This window comes from Amborella trichopoda, chromosome 6 (genome assembly GCF_054954075.1).
Source record: "Amborella trichopoda isolate Santa Cruz 75 chromosome 6, AtrichopodaSantaCruz75HAP2 v2.0, whole genome shotgun sequence".
Taxonomy (NCBI): domain Eukaryota; kingdom Viridiplantae; phylum Streptophyta; class Magnoliopsida; order Amborellales; family Amborellaceae; genus Amborella; species Amborella trichopoda.
This window is the reverse complement of record NC_142341.1, coordinates 43,779,812-43,794,532: the sequence shown is the minus strand read 5'-3', so window position 1 is coordinate 43,794,532 and position 14,721 is coordinate 43,779,812. Positions and strand designations below refer to the sequence as shown.

General features: G+C 33.9%; 1 protein-coding gene across 1 annotated transcript in view; it reads right to left on the bottom strand.

Moving 5' to 3' along the window:
* Positions 1-5,242: 5,242 nt before the first annotated feature.
* LOC18431170 (uncharacterized) overlaps positions 5,243-14,721 on the bottom strand; it is a 31,130-nt gene continuing 21,651 nt past the window's right edge. The window contains exons 12-13 of the mRNA XM_006841302.4: positions 6,714-7,763; positions 5,243-5,938 (exon numbers count right to left, since the gene is read on the bottom strand). Coding sequence (XP_006841365.4) covers positions 5,315-5,938; positions 6,714-7,763 — 1,674 coding nt within the window. The 3' untranslated portion in view covers positions 5,243-5,314. The remainder of the gene's footprint in view (positions 5,939-6,713; positions 7,764-14,721) is intronic.

Genomic DNA, 14,721 nt, shown 5'->3' with positions numbered 1-14,721 from the left:
GACAATTCCAAGCAAAGATGTTTTAACTTCAAACCTATGATCGACAACTCATCCATAATGCTCTATATGAAACCATGTCACTCAAACACAATGCTCGAACGATTTTGAATCGAAATCCTAAATGGAAATGAATATGAACAACATTTGGTCCTAAGAGGGCAAAGCACAATAATCTGACATTTTGCTCTGGCCCTCAACACCCTGAGCAAGGTGCCGTGTGCACAAAAGTCACAATATAACAGTTTTCAAATACCAGATTCTACAAAATACTCAATTCACTTATCTCCTTGTTACACATATATTCTTCAATCATTACTGGCAAGAAATCATAGTCTGCATACCTATATATGTGCGGTTCTTGAAATTTTTGCCCCTCTTATTCAGGATGCATTAAACTTCTTTCAATGCTAACATAGGATGGATTAATAATTACCCATTTCATAACATGGTCTACGAACTTTGATTTCCATGTGGGGGAAATTTTGCCATTCAATTGGCACAATGTTGGATTTGGTGCTATCCCAAATCACCTATATAAAGAAATATCATTTTATATGGGATTGAGATTAAGATTGATAGTGGTACGTTTCTTAAAGAAAATAGAAATCCAAAAAGATTAGGACTCTTTGATATATCTCTTGGTTTTGAAATATATGTGACATCTAGAGGAAGTTTCCTATTTTGTATGGATTCATAACTTTTATATATATATATATATATATATATATATATATACATATATATATATATATATGAGAATGGTGGTTCCTCTATAGAGAGGGACGCAGAGCCTCCTGTGCATAAGATACAATTTCTTTTAAGAGAAGCGAGCTTCCTATAGAGAGAAACATTGTGATTGTACCTCACGAAGATTGAGAGGCTTGTTTCTTGTAGAGAAACAATTCTCATTGAGATTTTAGGTTGTTTCCCCTTTTAGTTAGAGAAAAACTCAGTTTCACCTTGCTCTCACATCTCTATTTGGTATTGTTGGTAATGATTGTCAGATGTAAAGAGAATGAATGACGAGTAGTTTAAAAGGGTTTACTCGACTGGGTTTTGTTGAGGGTTATAGAGGTAACTCTATTTTCCAAAATCTTTAATATAACTTTCATTGGTATAGTGGATTTCAGTTTGCTTTGCCTGTAGCCCTTCTTGGGGTGAACCACGTAAATCTTTGTATTCTTATGGTATGTGTTTCATGTATTGTGTCTTGCACGTTATTTACCAAAAATCGACCCGTTAGGTTTAGAGGTTTTGCGCACAATACACACTATCTTCGAAATGCAAGCTTACTCTCTAATAATAAATAAAATAGAATTTTTGTATATATTTCATTTGTTCTTTATTATCGTTGTATATTTGTGTAGGGATAGTTTGGTCTACACTAAATATATATTGTATATAAAACCTTTTAGGGTTTCATTACTATTTATGAGAATTGGCCACATATTCTATTTTTCTTTATGTCTCTCTCTCTTTCATCTTTGTTTTCTCGAAATCCATCATGGTATTAGAGCATTAAATATCAGATTATTTCTTTGCTTGCTACTGCTCATGCAAGTTATTCATTAGTTCATTCATTGCTGATCATAGATTATCATATTCTTTTGTGAAGATCAGTTAATGGATTTTTGGTGTTATTTTCTCAAACTTGACAGTAAAGAGAGATATCTATTTGTTTCAACTCTAGAGGGAGAAAGTTCATCATTTTTTTGTTCTTTTGCTCTTGTTTTTCTTTATCCGTTTTTTCTCTCGACTCTTTCGTTTTTTTCTTTTGATTTACTTTCATCCATTTTTTTTGCAACATTACGTAAGCCCTTTAGTTGCTTCCTCCAACACCCTTTCTTTCATGATCCATCTTATTCTTGTGCATCTAAACCTCAATATTGGCATATGGCTATGAATGAGGAAATTGCAGCTTTAGAGGCGAACTACACTTGGGATTTAGTTTCACTAGCCCCTAACAAATATGCTATTGGTAGTAAATGAATTTATAAGGTTAAGTTATGGGCTGATGGCATCCTTGACCGGCACAAAGCACAGTTAGTTGCACAAGGTTATGCCGAAGAATATGACATTGATTATGAATAAACTTTTGTTCATGTTGCTAAGATGACCACAATTCGTACTCTTTTTGCATTAGCTTCAATTCGTGACTGGCCTATGTAGCAGATGGATGTCAAAAATGCTTTTTCTTAATGGAGAAGTTCAAGATAAAGTTTATCTGTGCCACCCACCTGGGTTTGCTACTCTAAATGCATCAATGGTCTGCCGACTTCCTAATGCCATTTATATTCTTAAACCAACTCCTCGTGATGGTTTGAGTATTTTACGAATGTCATTCTTGTAACTGGTTTCATTCAAAGTAAACATGATCGCTCCATGTTTATTCATACCACAAAGCATGTCATTTGTATTATCTTTCTATATGTTGATAATAGTCTCATTTCTGGATATGATTTTACTTCTATCAATGATGTGAAGCTACGATTGCGAAAAGAATTTCAAATAAAGGATCTTGGGGAAGTATCTTACTTCCTTGGCCTTAAAATCACTTGTTCTAAACGTAGTATTTATATCCATCAATAGAAGTATGCAGTTGATCTTACTTCTAGTGCCCGTTTGACTGACATGAAGGTTGTGGATACACCTATGGAGCTCAATGTTAAATTTTTTGTGCATATTGGAGATCTTCTTCCTCGGCCTATAATGTATCACAAACTCGTAGGCTCCCTCATCTATTTTACTATGACATGCTCAGATAATGCATATGTAGTCCATGTTGTGAGCCAATTTGTTCCAGATCCTCGACAACCATATCTATCAACGGTTGACTTAATCTTATGCTATATTCAAGGCACTTTCAATCGTAAGTTATTGTTTGCCTCCACGTCCTCTTTAAATCTTAGTGCATATACTGATGCAGATTGGACAAGTGATCTAGACACTTGCCACTCTCCTATTGGATATTGTGTACTTCTTAGATCCTCTTTAATATCATGGAAGAACAAAAAACAAGATATTGTCTCCAAGTCAAGTACTAAAGTTGAGTATCGTGCTATGTCCGCTATTGCCAGCGAAATTATTTGGGTTTGTGCTTTTCTCGGTGACTTCGGTATCACTATTTCAGATCCTATACCTTTATATAGAGATAACCAAAGTACGATTAAAATTGTATCTAATCTAGTCTTTCATGAGAGGACAAAGCATATTAATGTAGGTTGCCATTATGTTCGTGGCCGCTACTTTGATGTCACATTATCTCTCCCTAATGTTTCTTCTACTGCTCAAACGGCTGATATTTTGACTAAATCAATTACTCAAAAACGCCATGATTTTTTTGTTGATAAGTTAGTGCTTTCCTCATCTCCGCATCAGCTTGAGGAGTGGTAATAATGAATAAAATTTTATTTTAGTATATATTTCATTTGTCATTTATTGTCGTTGTATATTTGTGTAGGGATAGTTTGGTCTATACTAAATATATATTGTATATAGACGCTTTTACGGTTTTATTCTTGTTTATAAGCATTGGCCATACATTCTACTTCCGTTTGACTCTCTCTTTCATCTTTGTTTTCTCGAAATCTATCACTCTCTTCAAAATACAAGCACTCTTTCTTTCATGAGTATCTAGGGCATAAGAGCTAAATCATCTTCCAACTGGAAAGAAAAAAAAAAAAAAGGAAAAGAAAAACACATAGATATGCTAGCTTGTTTGGGTTTCTCGGACAAATTTCAGAATTTCGAATCCTCGATCATCTAAACCAATTTGTACAACTAATGCAGCACCTAAGGGATAAGTAGTGTCACTATTAAACTGGAAAAGAAACAGAAAATGTTACCAATTATCACCAGTGCTACTATGAAGTGTTTCATGGAGTTGCCACAAGGAACGAAGGGTTTTTCATATGCACAGCAAGCCCTAATTTTGTGTAAATTATGAAGATCTCTCCTACCATTTCGTTTTTGGGCGAGAATTTGACCGACAGGAAGAGGAAATCTTTCAATAAATATTATAAGCTATATACAAACACTTTTTATGATATAGCTTTATATAAGTCTCTTAAAGCTTTATACTATAGTCATGGGTAGCTTATATAATAGCTAGCAAAATTGCTTACAAATGAATGCCAAAGCGTTTGTATATATGTTACTAACAAGTTTTAGTACTATATCAGGGAGGTGTTAGAGATTACCAAAAACCAGGATAATATATAAGTGGTTCGCTCTACCACTTCATGTGTCTAGCTTATAAGTTTTAGCCTCACACTGGAGAGGTGTAAGAGTTTATTGGGCCGCAAGGCAATACAAATATAGTTTACTCTATGCATAAGGTTCGCTGATTGCACATAAAAAAACGAAAAAATAAAAAGTTCATAAAAAAACAAAAAACTGGGAACTGGGAACTGGACGATTCATCTTAGTCCAAATCCCCTTGTTCTCATGAAAAATGCTAGATGCATAAGAACTTGGCCAATCCTGGTTCCCATTGGAAACCGGCCCAATCATCACTAGTTCCATACCATGATCAACTGATTTCTAACCGCTGGTCTGTCAAACATTGACCAAACTCCATGTTACACATATAATCCCTAATAATGTGCTTTTGTGGCAATTTTTAGTTTTTATCCTCCAACTTCGGTTTACTTATCCTCCAACTTTGGGTTATTCAGATTACATTAAGTCATGCCTCACTCGAAGAGCCATTCTGTATTCCAAGCTCATGGGTGCGCACCAATGCTTGCAATTATAGAGGGATTTTCTGTACATCACCATTGGAGGACTCTTCAGAGCTTGTAGTCATAGGTACAGATCTCAACCATGGTTTGAAGGGACCTTTCTCTGATCTCTCTAGTGGCTAATCTCTCTCCACCTCAAAACCAACAGGTTCAAAGGTACATTCCCTGAGTTTGGACTTTCTCTAGCTGAGAAAGTTTGAGCAACAATATATTTACAGGGGCCTCCCTTTTGTTGTGTTATAATGCTGGTCTCATATACCTTGACATATGATTCGATAGGTTTCGTGGGGTTTTGTTTGATAACTACCTATTTCTTTACATGGTCTACGAACTTAGTTTTGCATGTGGTGGAAATTATGCCATCCAATTGGCATACTTTCTATGAAATGCGATCACTCTCTTTGTCCTTGCTGTGTACAGCCAATTGGAGAAAAAGAAAGAGAGATACATTAGCTTGTTGGATTATTTGGGAAAAATTTCAAGGGTTCGAACCCTGGAGGTGAAACCAAAGTGAACATTAGCATCACTAAAGAATTGGAAAAGAACACAAAATGTTACCAATCGCCACACTGTTAACATGAAGTGCTTGGCAGAGTAGCCACTAGTAGCAAAGGGGTTTTCTTGTGCACAGTGAGCCCTGAATCTTCTGTCATGTCTAGATCCTTATGATTCATTCCATTAGGCAATGCCCAATCAAAACAAAGCAAGAGATTGGCCAATGCAAGCTCGATAACACTTGCAGCAAAGGAAATTCCAGGGCATCCCCTTCGGCCTGCCCCAAATGGTATCAGCGCAAAATCTTGGCCCTTGTAATCGATATCACTACCTATAAACCTTTCGGGTCTAAACACTTCAGGGTCTACCCAATAGTCTGGGTGCCTCCCAATTGCCCAAGCATTCACCAAAACTCTGGTCTTTGAAGGGATAAAGTAGCCTTCTATGTCGCATTCCTCTACCGATTCATGAGGAACCAATAATGGAGTTGGAGGGTGCAATCGCAAGATCTCCTTCACCACTGCTTTCAGGTAATGGAGCTGGTGTAAGTCTCTCTCTTCTATCATGTTTGTGTTATTGCTTTTAGCTATGCTGCGTACTTCGTCTTTGGCTTTTTTCATTGCCAATTGGTTCTTCATCAGCACAGACATTCCCCATACTAGTGTTGTTGCAGTGGTATCTGTCCCAGCTGCAATTATATCCTGCAAACATTTACAATTCAGTGTTCAGCTTATAGCGACTAATTAACAATGTCGACCAATGTGGCTGCCATTAAAGGTGCTTGCGGTATATGTATATATCGATCACACTTTTCTGGTAATTTTTCTGGTCATATCATACTTAATGACTCAAAACAAAGAATATGTGGTGACATATCATACTTTTCTGGTCATTGCTAAATTTTAATGTTAGATGACCTTTACCAGATGTACAGAAGGGGAAGTTCAAAACCTAACTTTGGCTGAAATCAATGCCTTTTTCCTTTTTCTTTACTTTTTTTTGATAAGTTAATGGCGACAATGGAGGGTGTGGCTTACGTTGAGGCATCAGCCCCCTGAACCACCGACACCCGAAGCCCATTACCCATGCTAGTCAATCATAATTTGGTAAATATATTCTTCATTTTGTTAGTTGAGCAGTAGGATTTCAAACATGCAGCAAAAATACCAAATATATTTATATATAATTGAATAATTGGAAAATGTTAATAATTACTTATTGTTTAGTTGTACCAGATTTCAATATTAAAACTATTTGGAGAAAATTTAAAAAAAATCAAATTTCAAGAAGCAGAACTATTGAAATTTTGACTGGTTGATAAGTAAAGCATACATAGAATACAGAACAAATTCAAATGAGAGAGAGAGAGAGAGAGAGAGAGAGAGAGAGAGAGAGGAAATTTGAAATGCCCTCACTCCCAGAGGAGGAGCTAGAGAATTGCAGAAAAAAGTGAAATATGTTCAATTTGTTACTTACCATAACAACAGCTTTGATGTTATCTGTAGAGAGAGTGAAATCAGGGTTGCCCTCTTTCTGGAGCTGCAGCAGTACATCCACCAAGTCCTTCTCCTCCTTCTCCTCCTCCTCCTCCTTCCCATGAGTAGGAAGAAGGTGCTCAGTTATTACTTTCTCAAGGAATGAATCCCTATGCCTGAAGCTTTTCTCCAACCTCCTTTGAAACCCTGTCAAATATTTCACCCACTCCAATGATGGAAAGAAGTCCCCCACAAAGAAGCCACCAATCAACGACTTGGAAGACTCAAATATCCCCCTCAACTCCGGCTCCTCCTCCCAATAACTCTTCCCAAGTGCTACTCTGCAGACCACATTGTTACTGAGAGAAAGAAACGCCTCTGTCAAATTGACCGGAGCTTTAGCTTTGGAGGATACAAAGATCGAGTCGACGAGGTGCCCCACTTCCTCTTTTCGCACAAACCCGAACGACTGGACCCTCTTTGAGCTGAGGAGCACCAGGATGCAAGTCTTCCTTACGTGGCGCCAATATGATCCATATGGTGCAAAGGAAACATTTGTGCTGCCGTAGGTGAGGTAGTTGGTGGCAGCAAGGATGGGCCTGCTACAAAAGGCATGGTCATAAGCCTTCATGACATGCTCCGCCATCTTAGGAGAGGAGACTACCAGAGTGGGGACTCGGCCCAATTTAAGGTGCATGAGCGGCCCATAGATCTTGGCAAGATGGGCTAGAGAGCGATGCGGCAGGGAACCTACTTGGTGGAGGCTATCGATGATGGGGAGCCCTAAAGGACAGGGTGATCGCTTCTTTTCGCTGCCTGACTGCTTGTTGCGGCAGAGATAGAGGAGTAAGAGGACTAGAGTGGAGAGGAGAGGGATAATCAAAGTAGTTAACATAGGTTGCTGGCCATGTAAGAGGCCATGAGTGAGAAGGAAAGAAGAGAGAGTTTCCATACCTGATTGTGAGTTCCCTGCAAGGTTCATGGAAGCCTGGTTTCTGGGATGATTGGTAGAAAAGAGTAGGAGCTGGGGCTTAGTGTGTTTCTGGGATGCTTAGCCTTCTATTGCAATTCACTAACATACAGTGACAGAGCACAAGCACTTCTATTATTTCTTATTCTCTCTAAGTAATTGAGAAATGGGAATGTTAAAAGTATGCCCTGAAATAATGGAAAATGTTGCGTTGATTATTGAGGACCTCTACTTCCTCTGTTCTCTTTTGTATAGTTTTCCTGGAACTCAAACCTGTGGAAGGAAAATCAAGGTGTAGGAGTTGGATAAGGACTACCAGGAAATTGATGTCAATTCACTAGTGAGTGGTTGAGATATATATCATTTCCTTTTAGGAAATTATAAATTTCACGAGGTGGGCTCTGCACCATGCATGTCAGGTACCAACAGTGGAAACCAGAGGTGGGCTCTGCACATGCATCTTGCAACACATTTTTTAGACCATCCATTTTCAAGATTTTCATATATTTACTTGATTTTAACCTGTTTTGGAGTTCAAAATTTTATAATTAGATATGAAAATACATTTTAAAATAATCCTAATGCTTGTTTAAACCAACATTACACATTATAATAAACCTTAATTGGATTGTTTAAGGTTGCAAGCGTATAGAAACCACACCCTCTGTGTAATGCATAAGTTAACCTGCAATTCCTTTAGATCTCTTGGTCATTTTGATCCTAATTCCATACAAAACTACACAATCATACAGATCAGCTTTTACAATGTGAGAGCACTAAAACTCAATAGGTCAAGTATGGTCAATACAATATTTTGCACACAAATTTCATATTTATTAAGTAAGGTTTTCATGGGTTACTTCTTGGTTGGAGATCTTATTGTTCTTTTTCTTTTCCTTTTTCTTGAATGAGATACGTCAGTTTTTCTTATTCTTTTAGAATTATCTAAAGTTAATTTTGGTGATTTTCATAATGGAAAATGTTGTGAAATGGTGTAGGAGAAGTTTGAAGGTTAGAATGCTGTCCCCTTTGATTTAAATTTGTGCCGAGTCTTTTGAGATATGCCTATATGTGAATGTCTTATCCTTCCTTTAGATATCATAGGTTTTAACTAAGAAAAAAGTTTATATGAGTGTGAGGTTCTAAACAATCAAATTTTCAGAGCGTCAATTTTCAAGATTTTCCAACTTGTATAGATAGATTTTTTGAAGCTCTTACACTATTTTTTTGAAGACTTTAAATTTTATGATCAAAGGCCACTAAATATTTGCAGTGTAGTTTGGAATGAACAGAGTATACAACAATAAGTCATTCTACTTCTTTGAACAGAGTAATGCCTACGAATCACACATCGATGAGATCATCTATTTCCTCGAACAAAGTCATGCATATCAAAATCTGCTGGCTACAAATATTTATTTTATTTTATTAATTTTTTTTTAGAGTTTGAGCAGTGTTTTTTATTTTTATCTATTAGGATTAATAATTAAAATTAGGTTTTTTAGATTTAGTTTGATAAGTTCGGTAATTTTAGTCCATCATTAATTTGAAATAATCTATTTGTTTGAGATATAAGTCTCTAGGAAAATGGTTTACCCTAGTGATTTAAAACTCGGCAATCGAAACGGACTCACCCGGTTCAACATGGGAATCGGCACCCCTTATCGATTATTCTAAAAAGCATAGACTCGCCCGGTTCTTAACAGTAAATCATTTGAATGATGTCACATATTGGAGTAGGACATCACAAATCGTTGGAATGACGTCACATATCGGAGTATGACATTCGGTTATAACTTGTCACATATCGGAGTATGACATTCGGTTATAAATGGTCACATATCGGAGTATGACATTTGGTTATAAATGGTCAGTTATAAATGGCCGAGTCACTGGATGAGGGCATTTTTGTAATTTAGTTTTAAAATAATCATTCTACAAGGAACGTGTACATCATGCTACATCACGCTACTAACGTTTTTGAATGCACTAATGAGTAAGGTATTGAGGAGGTATTTAATCCCCTCTAACGTTTTTTACTTCTTCGATGTGGGATTCAAACACGGTAATAAAACGTTGACATGTTAATTCAATATATTATTATTATGAAAAGCATCCTACTTTGAGACGTGGTGCAATTGATTATCACCTATGATTTCATCTTGGATTTCTCAAGTTCGAACTTGGGCTTATTTTTTTTTCAAAAAGAATAAAAATAAAAAAATAATGTTGTCAAAAAAAAAGAAAAGGAAAAAAATAAAAAATGAAAATAAAAAAATAAAATACTGTTGTCAAAAAAAATAAAAGAAAAAAATAATAATAAAAGGTAATACAACAAGCATTTATTGTAAAGAAAAAAAAAAAAAAAAAGGTAATACAACATCTTCTTTTTTTTTTGTCAAATAAAAAAAAGTAATATAACAAGTACTATTTGTCAAAAAAATAAATTAAAATGTATAAAAAAATAAAGGGTGCCTTGGCAGCATCATTTTCTTATTTTTCTTGTAAAAAAAATAAAAGATAATACAACAAGCTGAAGAAAAAGTAATACAATATCTTCTTATTTTTATTGTCAAAAATAAATAAAATGTAACACAACAAGTATTTCTTGTCTAAAAAAAATAAAATGTATTTATTAATACAACAAGTATTTATAAATACAACAAGTATTTCTTAATACAACCTAAGTATAAAGGGCCTAATTATATTTGCTATTTTTATGACAAGGTGATCTTTAACATAAATTTAGGAATATTAATTTAAAGATAGGGTTCATACAATGATGCCATTTGAAATCTCTCTCTTTACTAACAATCTCCTCTACTAAATTTATTCTAGAAACCTAAAAAATTAAATTTTTGAAAAATTAAAGTATTATTTCCAAAATTGGTACGCATTCTAATAATTTCTGCATTGATAACCAAATATTTTATTTTGTTTATTAATTTATTTGCATTATAAATCATATACTGTACTATTTTTCTTACAGTTGTCAATAATACATTTTAAATGAGATGATATTATAAGATATTTTAGATTTATTATTATTTTTATAATAAAATAATTATAAAATGCAAACCAACAATTTCAATTCCAGTATATAATATTGTAGTTAATTAGGTTGTAATAATTTTGAATTATAGTTCGTTAAGCTATAATAATTTGGTTTTTTTTTTAGCAGATTAGGTTTTCCACCAATTCATTTTAGTGACCATTTTTTCATTGATTTAATTCATTCTTTATTGTAGTCCATGTATGATTATATATTGTATCCATGGTAATTCTATGATTTTTTTTTTTTGTGATGTAAATTTAATGGTTAACGTAAGTTCATACAGGAAAAAACATCTTAATATTCACAAATTGATGAAAAAAATGAAAGTTAATAATGTAGTACCCCTATTTCTTATTGGATTCCTAAAAAACAATATTTATAACTAATTTTAATAAATTTTTTGAATTTTTTTAAGGCTTATTCCAACTGATTCGGCCGATTCCAGATCCAAATCACTGATTGACTGATCCAGATGGGTCTTTGGAGTGCCCGATCTGGAGTACCGATCCGTTTTTTAATCCAATGGTTCCCTTTTGAATTGGTAATATGTGTTTTGTGAGTGTTTATTTAGATAAGGGTGTGTGCAACCTTAAATAATCCAATTTAGGCGCACCTCCAAATTTTATCATAATAAGTAATTTTGTTGTAAAAAATTCTTAGGATTATCTTAAAATCTATTTTCATATCTAATTAGAAAATTTTAAAACAACCCTTATGATATATTTTTGAGGTGCATATGTAATTCTACATTTTAGGGTTACAACCTTTTATAAACTTTCCGTTTAGGATAATGTTTTGTAATAGGAGTTGGGAGAAGGATATCTTTCGTACGTAGATAAGAGTTGCATTATTTTTTTAGATGGCATGGAGGGCTTGCATCCTAAGTTCCTAATATTAAGGGACTGCGTCATAACATTAAGAGGCATACACCCTCGTTAGATAAGGGAGAGAATATATATTTTTTTAGAAAGTTTTGGAAAGGACCCTAATATAAAAGGGTTACTCGTGCAATGTAAATGGCGGTGAATTTTGATTGAATTAAAAATAGATCGTACAGAGAGAGAGTGATCTTTTTACGAGTGTTTTTTTTTCTTTTGAATTTGGTTTGTGCTGAAATACTCGAATATGCACGTTTTATTTTTTCTTCTTGTGATTTTTTTCATGATTTTTAATTTTTCTCTTAAACACGATTAATTTTATCAGTATTGTTTGCTGGTAAATTTTATACTGCGTCACAAAGCAACCCTTATGAATCCACCAAGACAGGGAACATGAACACTTGAACAAATTTTCAGAAACAACCACTTACGCCCCAAATTATCATTCACAGATCAAAAATTCGGAAAGGAGAACCTCCCAAACTCAATTGCATATAAAAATCAGTCAGCATATCTTCAAAACATTCAAATATAGCTTACTCTAGCACTTTGTATGCCTTGCCTATACATAAGGTTTCGCCCATTGCTCATAAAATAAAGGAAAAATAAGAAGTTAATGAAAAAAAAGGGAAGTGGATGATTTAGCCAATCCAAATAGCGCAGTTCTATAATGAAAAATGAAAAATGCTAGATGCATAAGGGTTGAGCTCACCCAATTAGAGTCCTCTGGCACAAATACGGATGCGCACAGTAAAATACAGATATATGGAACGTAAGCATATGTCAAAGTCGATGTGTGTGTATGAATAGGAAAACATACAAATAAAGCAAATAACTTAGCACTGAGATTTTACGTGGTTCACTATTTCAAGCTACATCTACGAGAAAAATAGACAAATCTACTATTTTACGATAATCTTCCAAGAAACAAATTTTCTTGCGCTCACTGATTTTTTTAAAATATTTTTCTCTCTAGGTTTTCTTCTGTAAGGTTTCCTTTCTCCCCGATACTTCTTTTCTCTCTCTAAAAGAAAAAATTCATTATTTCTCCTTTTTTTTTCTCTTCTCTATCTTTTTTTTTTATGCAAAGAATAAGAAAATGATCACTGATTCTCTTTCATCTTCTTCTTCTCTTTAAGAATAATGGTAACTTTCTCTCTCTCTTCTTTTTCTCTATCAGAAAGTGATAACTCTCTCTCTTTTATCCTCTCTTTTAAGATAACGATAACTTTCTCTATCATCTTCTTTTCTTCTTCTCTGCAAAAGAAGACATCTTGTATGTTTCAATACATCAAGAAAAGCCGAAGAAATGGCCCAAGAGAAGTACGCCTCAAAAATGACCCGATAGCTTTGGTTAAAAGCAAGAGTAACCACAAACCCCTTATGTGATTGATTTTATCGGCCAATGAGATAAAGACCAATATAGAAATAATATCACATAACCTCCTAAAAGGTGACACATTTCTATCTCTTTAAGTAAGAGACAATAGGAAATATCTATCCCGATCAATCATGTGAGACTTCCCATATTGCATGGGATCATAGTTTGGTCAACAAGTCATATTTTTATCTTTTCAAACCTACCCTTCTCAAAAGACTATTTTCATTGGTGCCCCACCTTTATGGGATGGGATACCCAATAATAAGACATGGCCCAATCATGGTTCCCATTGGAAACCGGCCCAATCATCACTAGTTCCATACCAAGATCAAGCGATTTCGATCTGAACCGTTGGTCTATCAAACATCGACCAAACCTATTTCCTTGTTACACATAATCCTTAATCATGTGTTGTTGTTATTGTTTTTCCTCTCGAACTTCGGTTTACTCATCCTCGAACTTCAGTTTATTCAAGTTACATTAAACGAATTTCTTTGCAAATATAGAATATATAATTGGGCAAAGCTTTTTATGCTTCCCCTATTGCATAAAACTTATATACTTCTCCCATTCCAATCATCCATGGACTGCTAAGATGGTCCCACTCACAATGTCACGTCTCCACATGATTTTAACATTAATTTTTTGTACAAAATATTTTAACACCAAATTGTAGCCGTCCACTCATCTCTTAAACTCGCACCTATAGAAAATATAAAAAATAATATTCTCAAGAAATAAAATGATAAAAATACCCCTAACAGTTTCAAGGAGTATTCTGCTTATTATATTTACCTAAAATTTATTTTTAATATTTTTTTTAGGTGCATCCCAAATGTCATATTCATATAATTTATAGAAAACAACTTAAAAAAATAAAAAATACATTGAATCGTTAGATCTAGATCAAACAGTCAGTAGGTTACTTGATCTAAATTGGATGGCTGGTTAGGAGAAGTATATATCTTCAATGTATGAGGGAATTATAGAAATCTTTCCATGTATAATTACCTATTTGTTTACATGCTCTACGAACTTATTATGACATTATGTTATTATGTTAATATATTAATATTATAGTATATTACTATTGAAATATTTTTATTTTATTATGATATTTTAATGAGAAATGATCCTATAGGATGCTCCCCCACTAATGTGTAGGACCCCAAAGGATCACTATTAAATTTGGTACGGATCTATAGAAAAGTCAAGTCCCACACCCATATCATAACTTTTCTAGAGATCCGTTCCAACTTTAATGGTGATCTTTTGGAGTCCTACACACATGGGTGAGGGAGGGTCCTATAGGATCATTACTCTATTTTAATATTATAATAATTATAAATAATGATACTATTAAATAATGATAGTATTATACATCATAGTGTCACTTGTGTAATAACACTATACTATCATATAACACAAATAAAATAATATTATGTTATTACTGAATAATAAGAATATAATTACTATAATAATAATATAATAATATTACTATTATCTATTATATTAATAATCATAATTAGAAGGGAAAATATCTCCATAGATCCTATTTTCAACTTTCATTTCTTCTTAAACCCAAAATTTCAAAACCTATCTTCTAACCCCCCAAATAACTTTATCTATTTTTATTCCAACTTTTAACCCAAACAAATTAAGAAAGACTTTTTTTTTTCTAATTCTTTTTTTGACAAATGTTCAAAAGTATTATTGATGACTAAG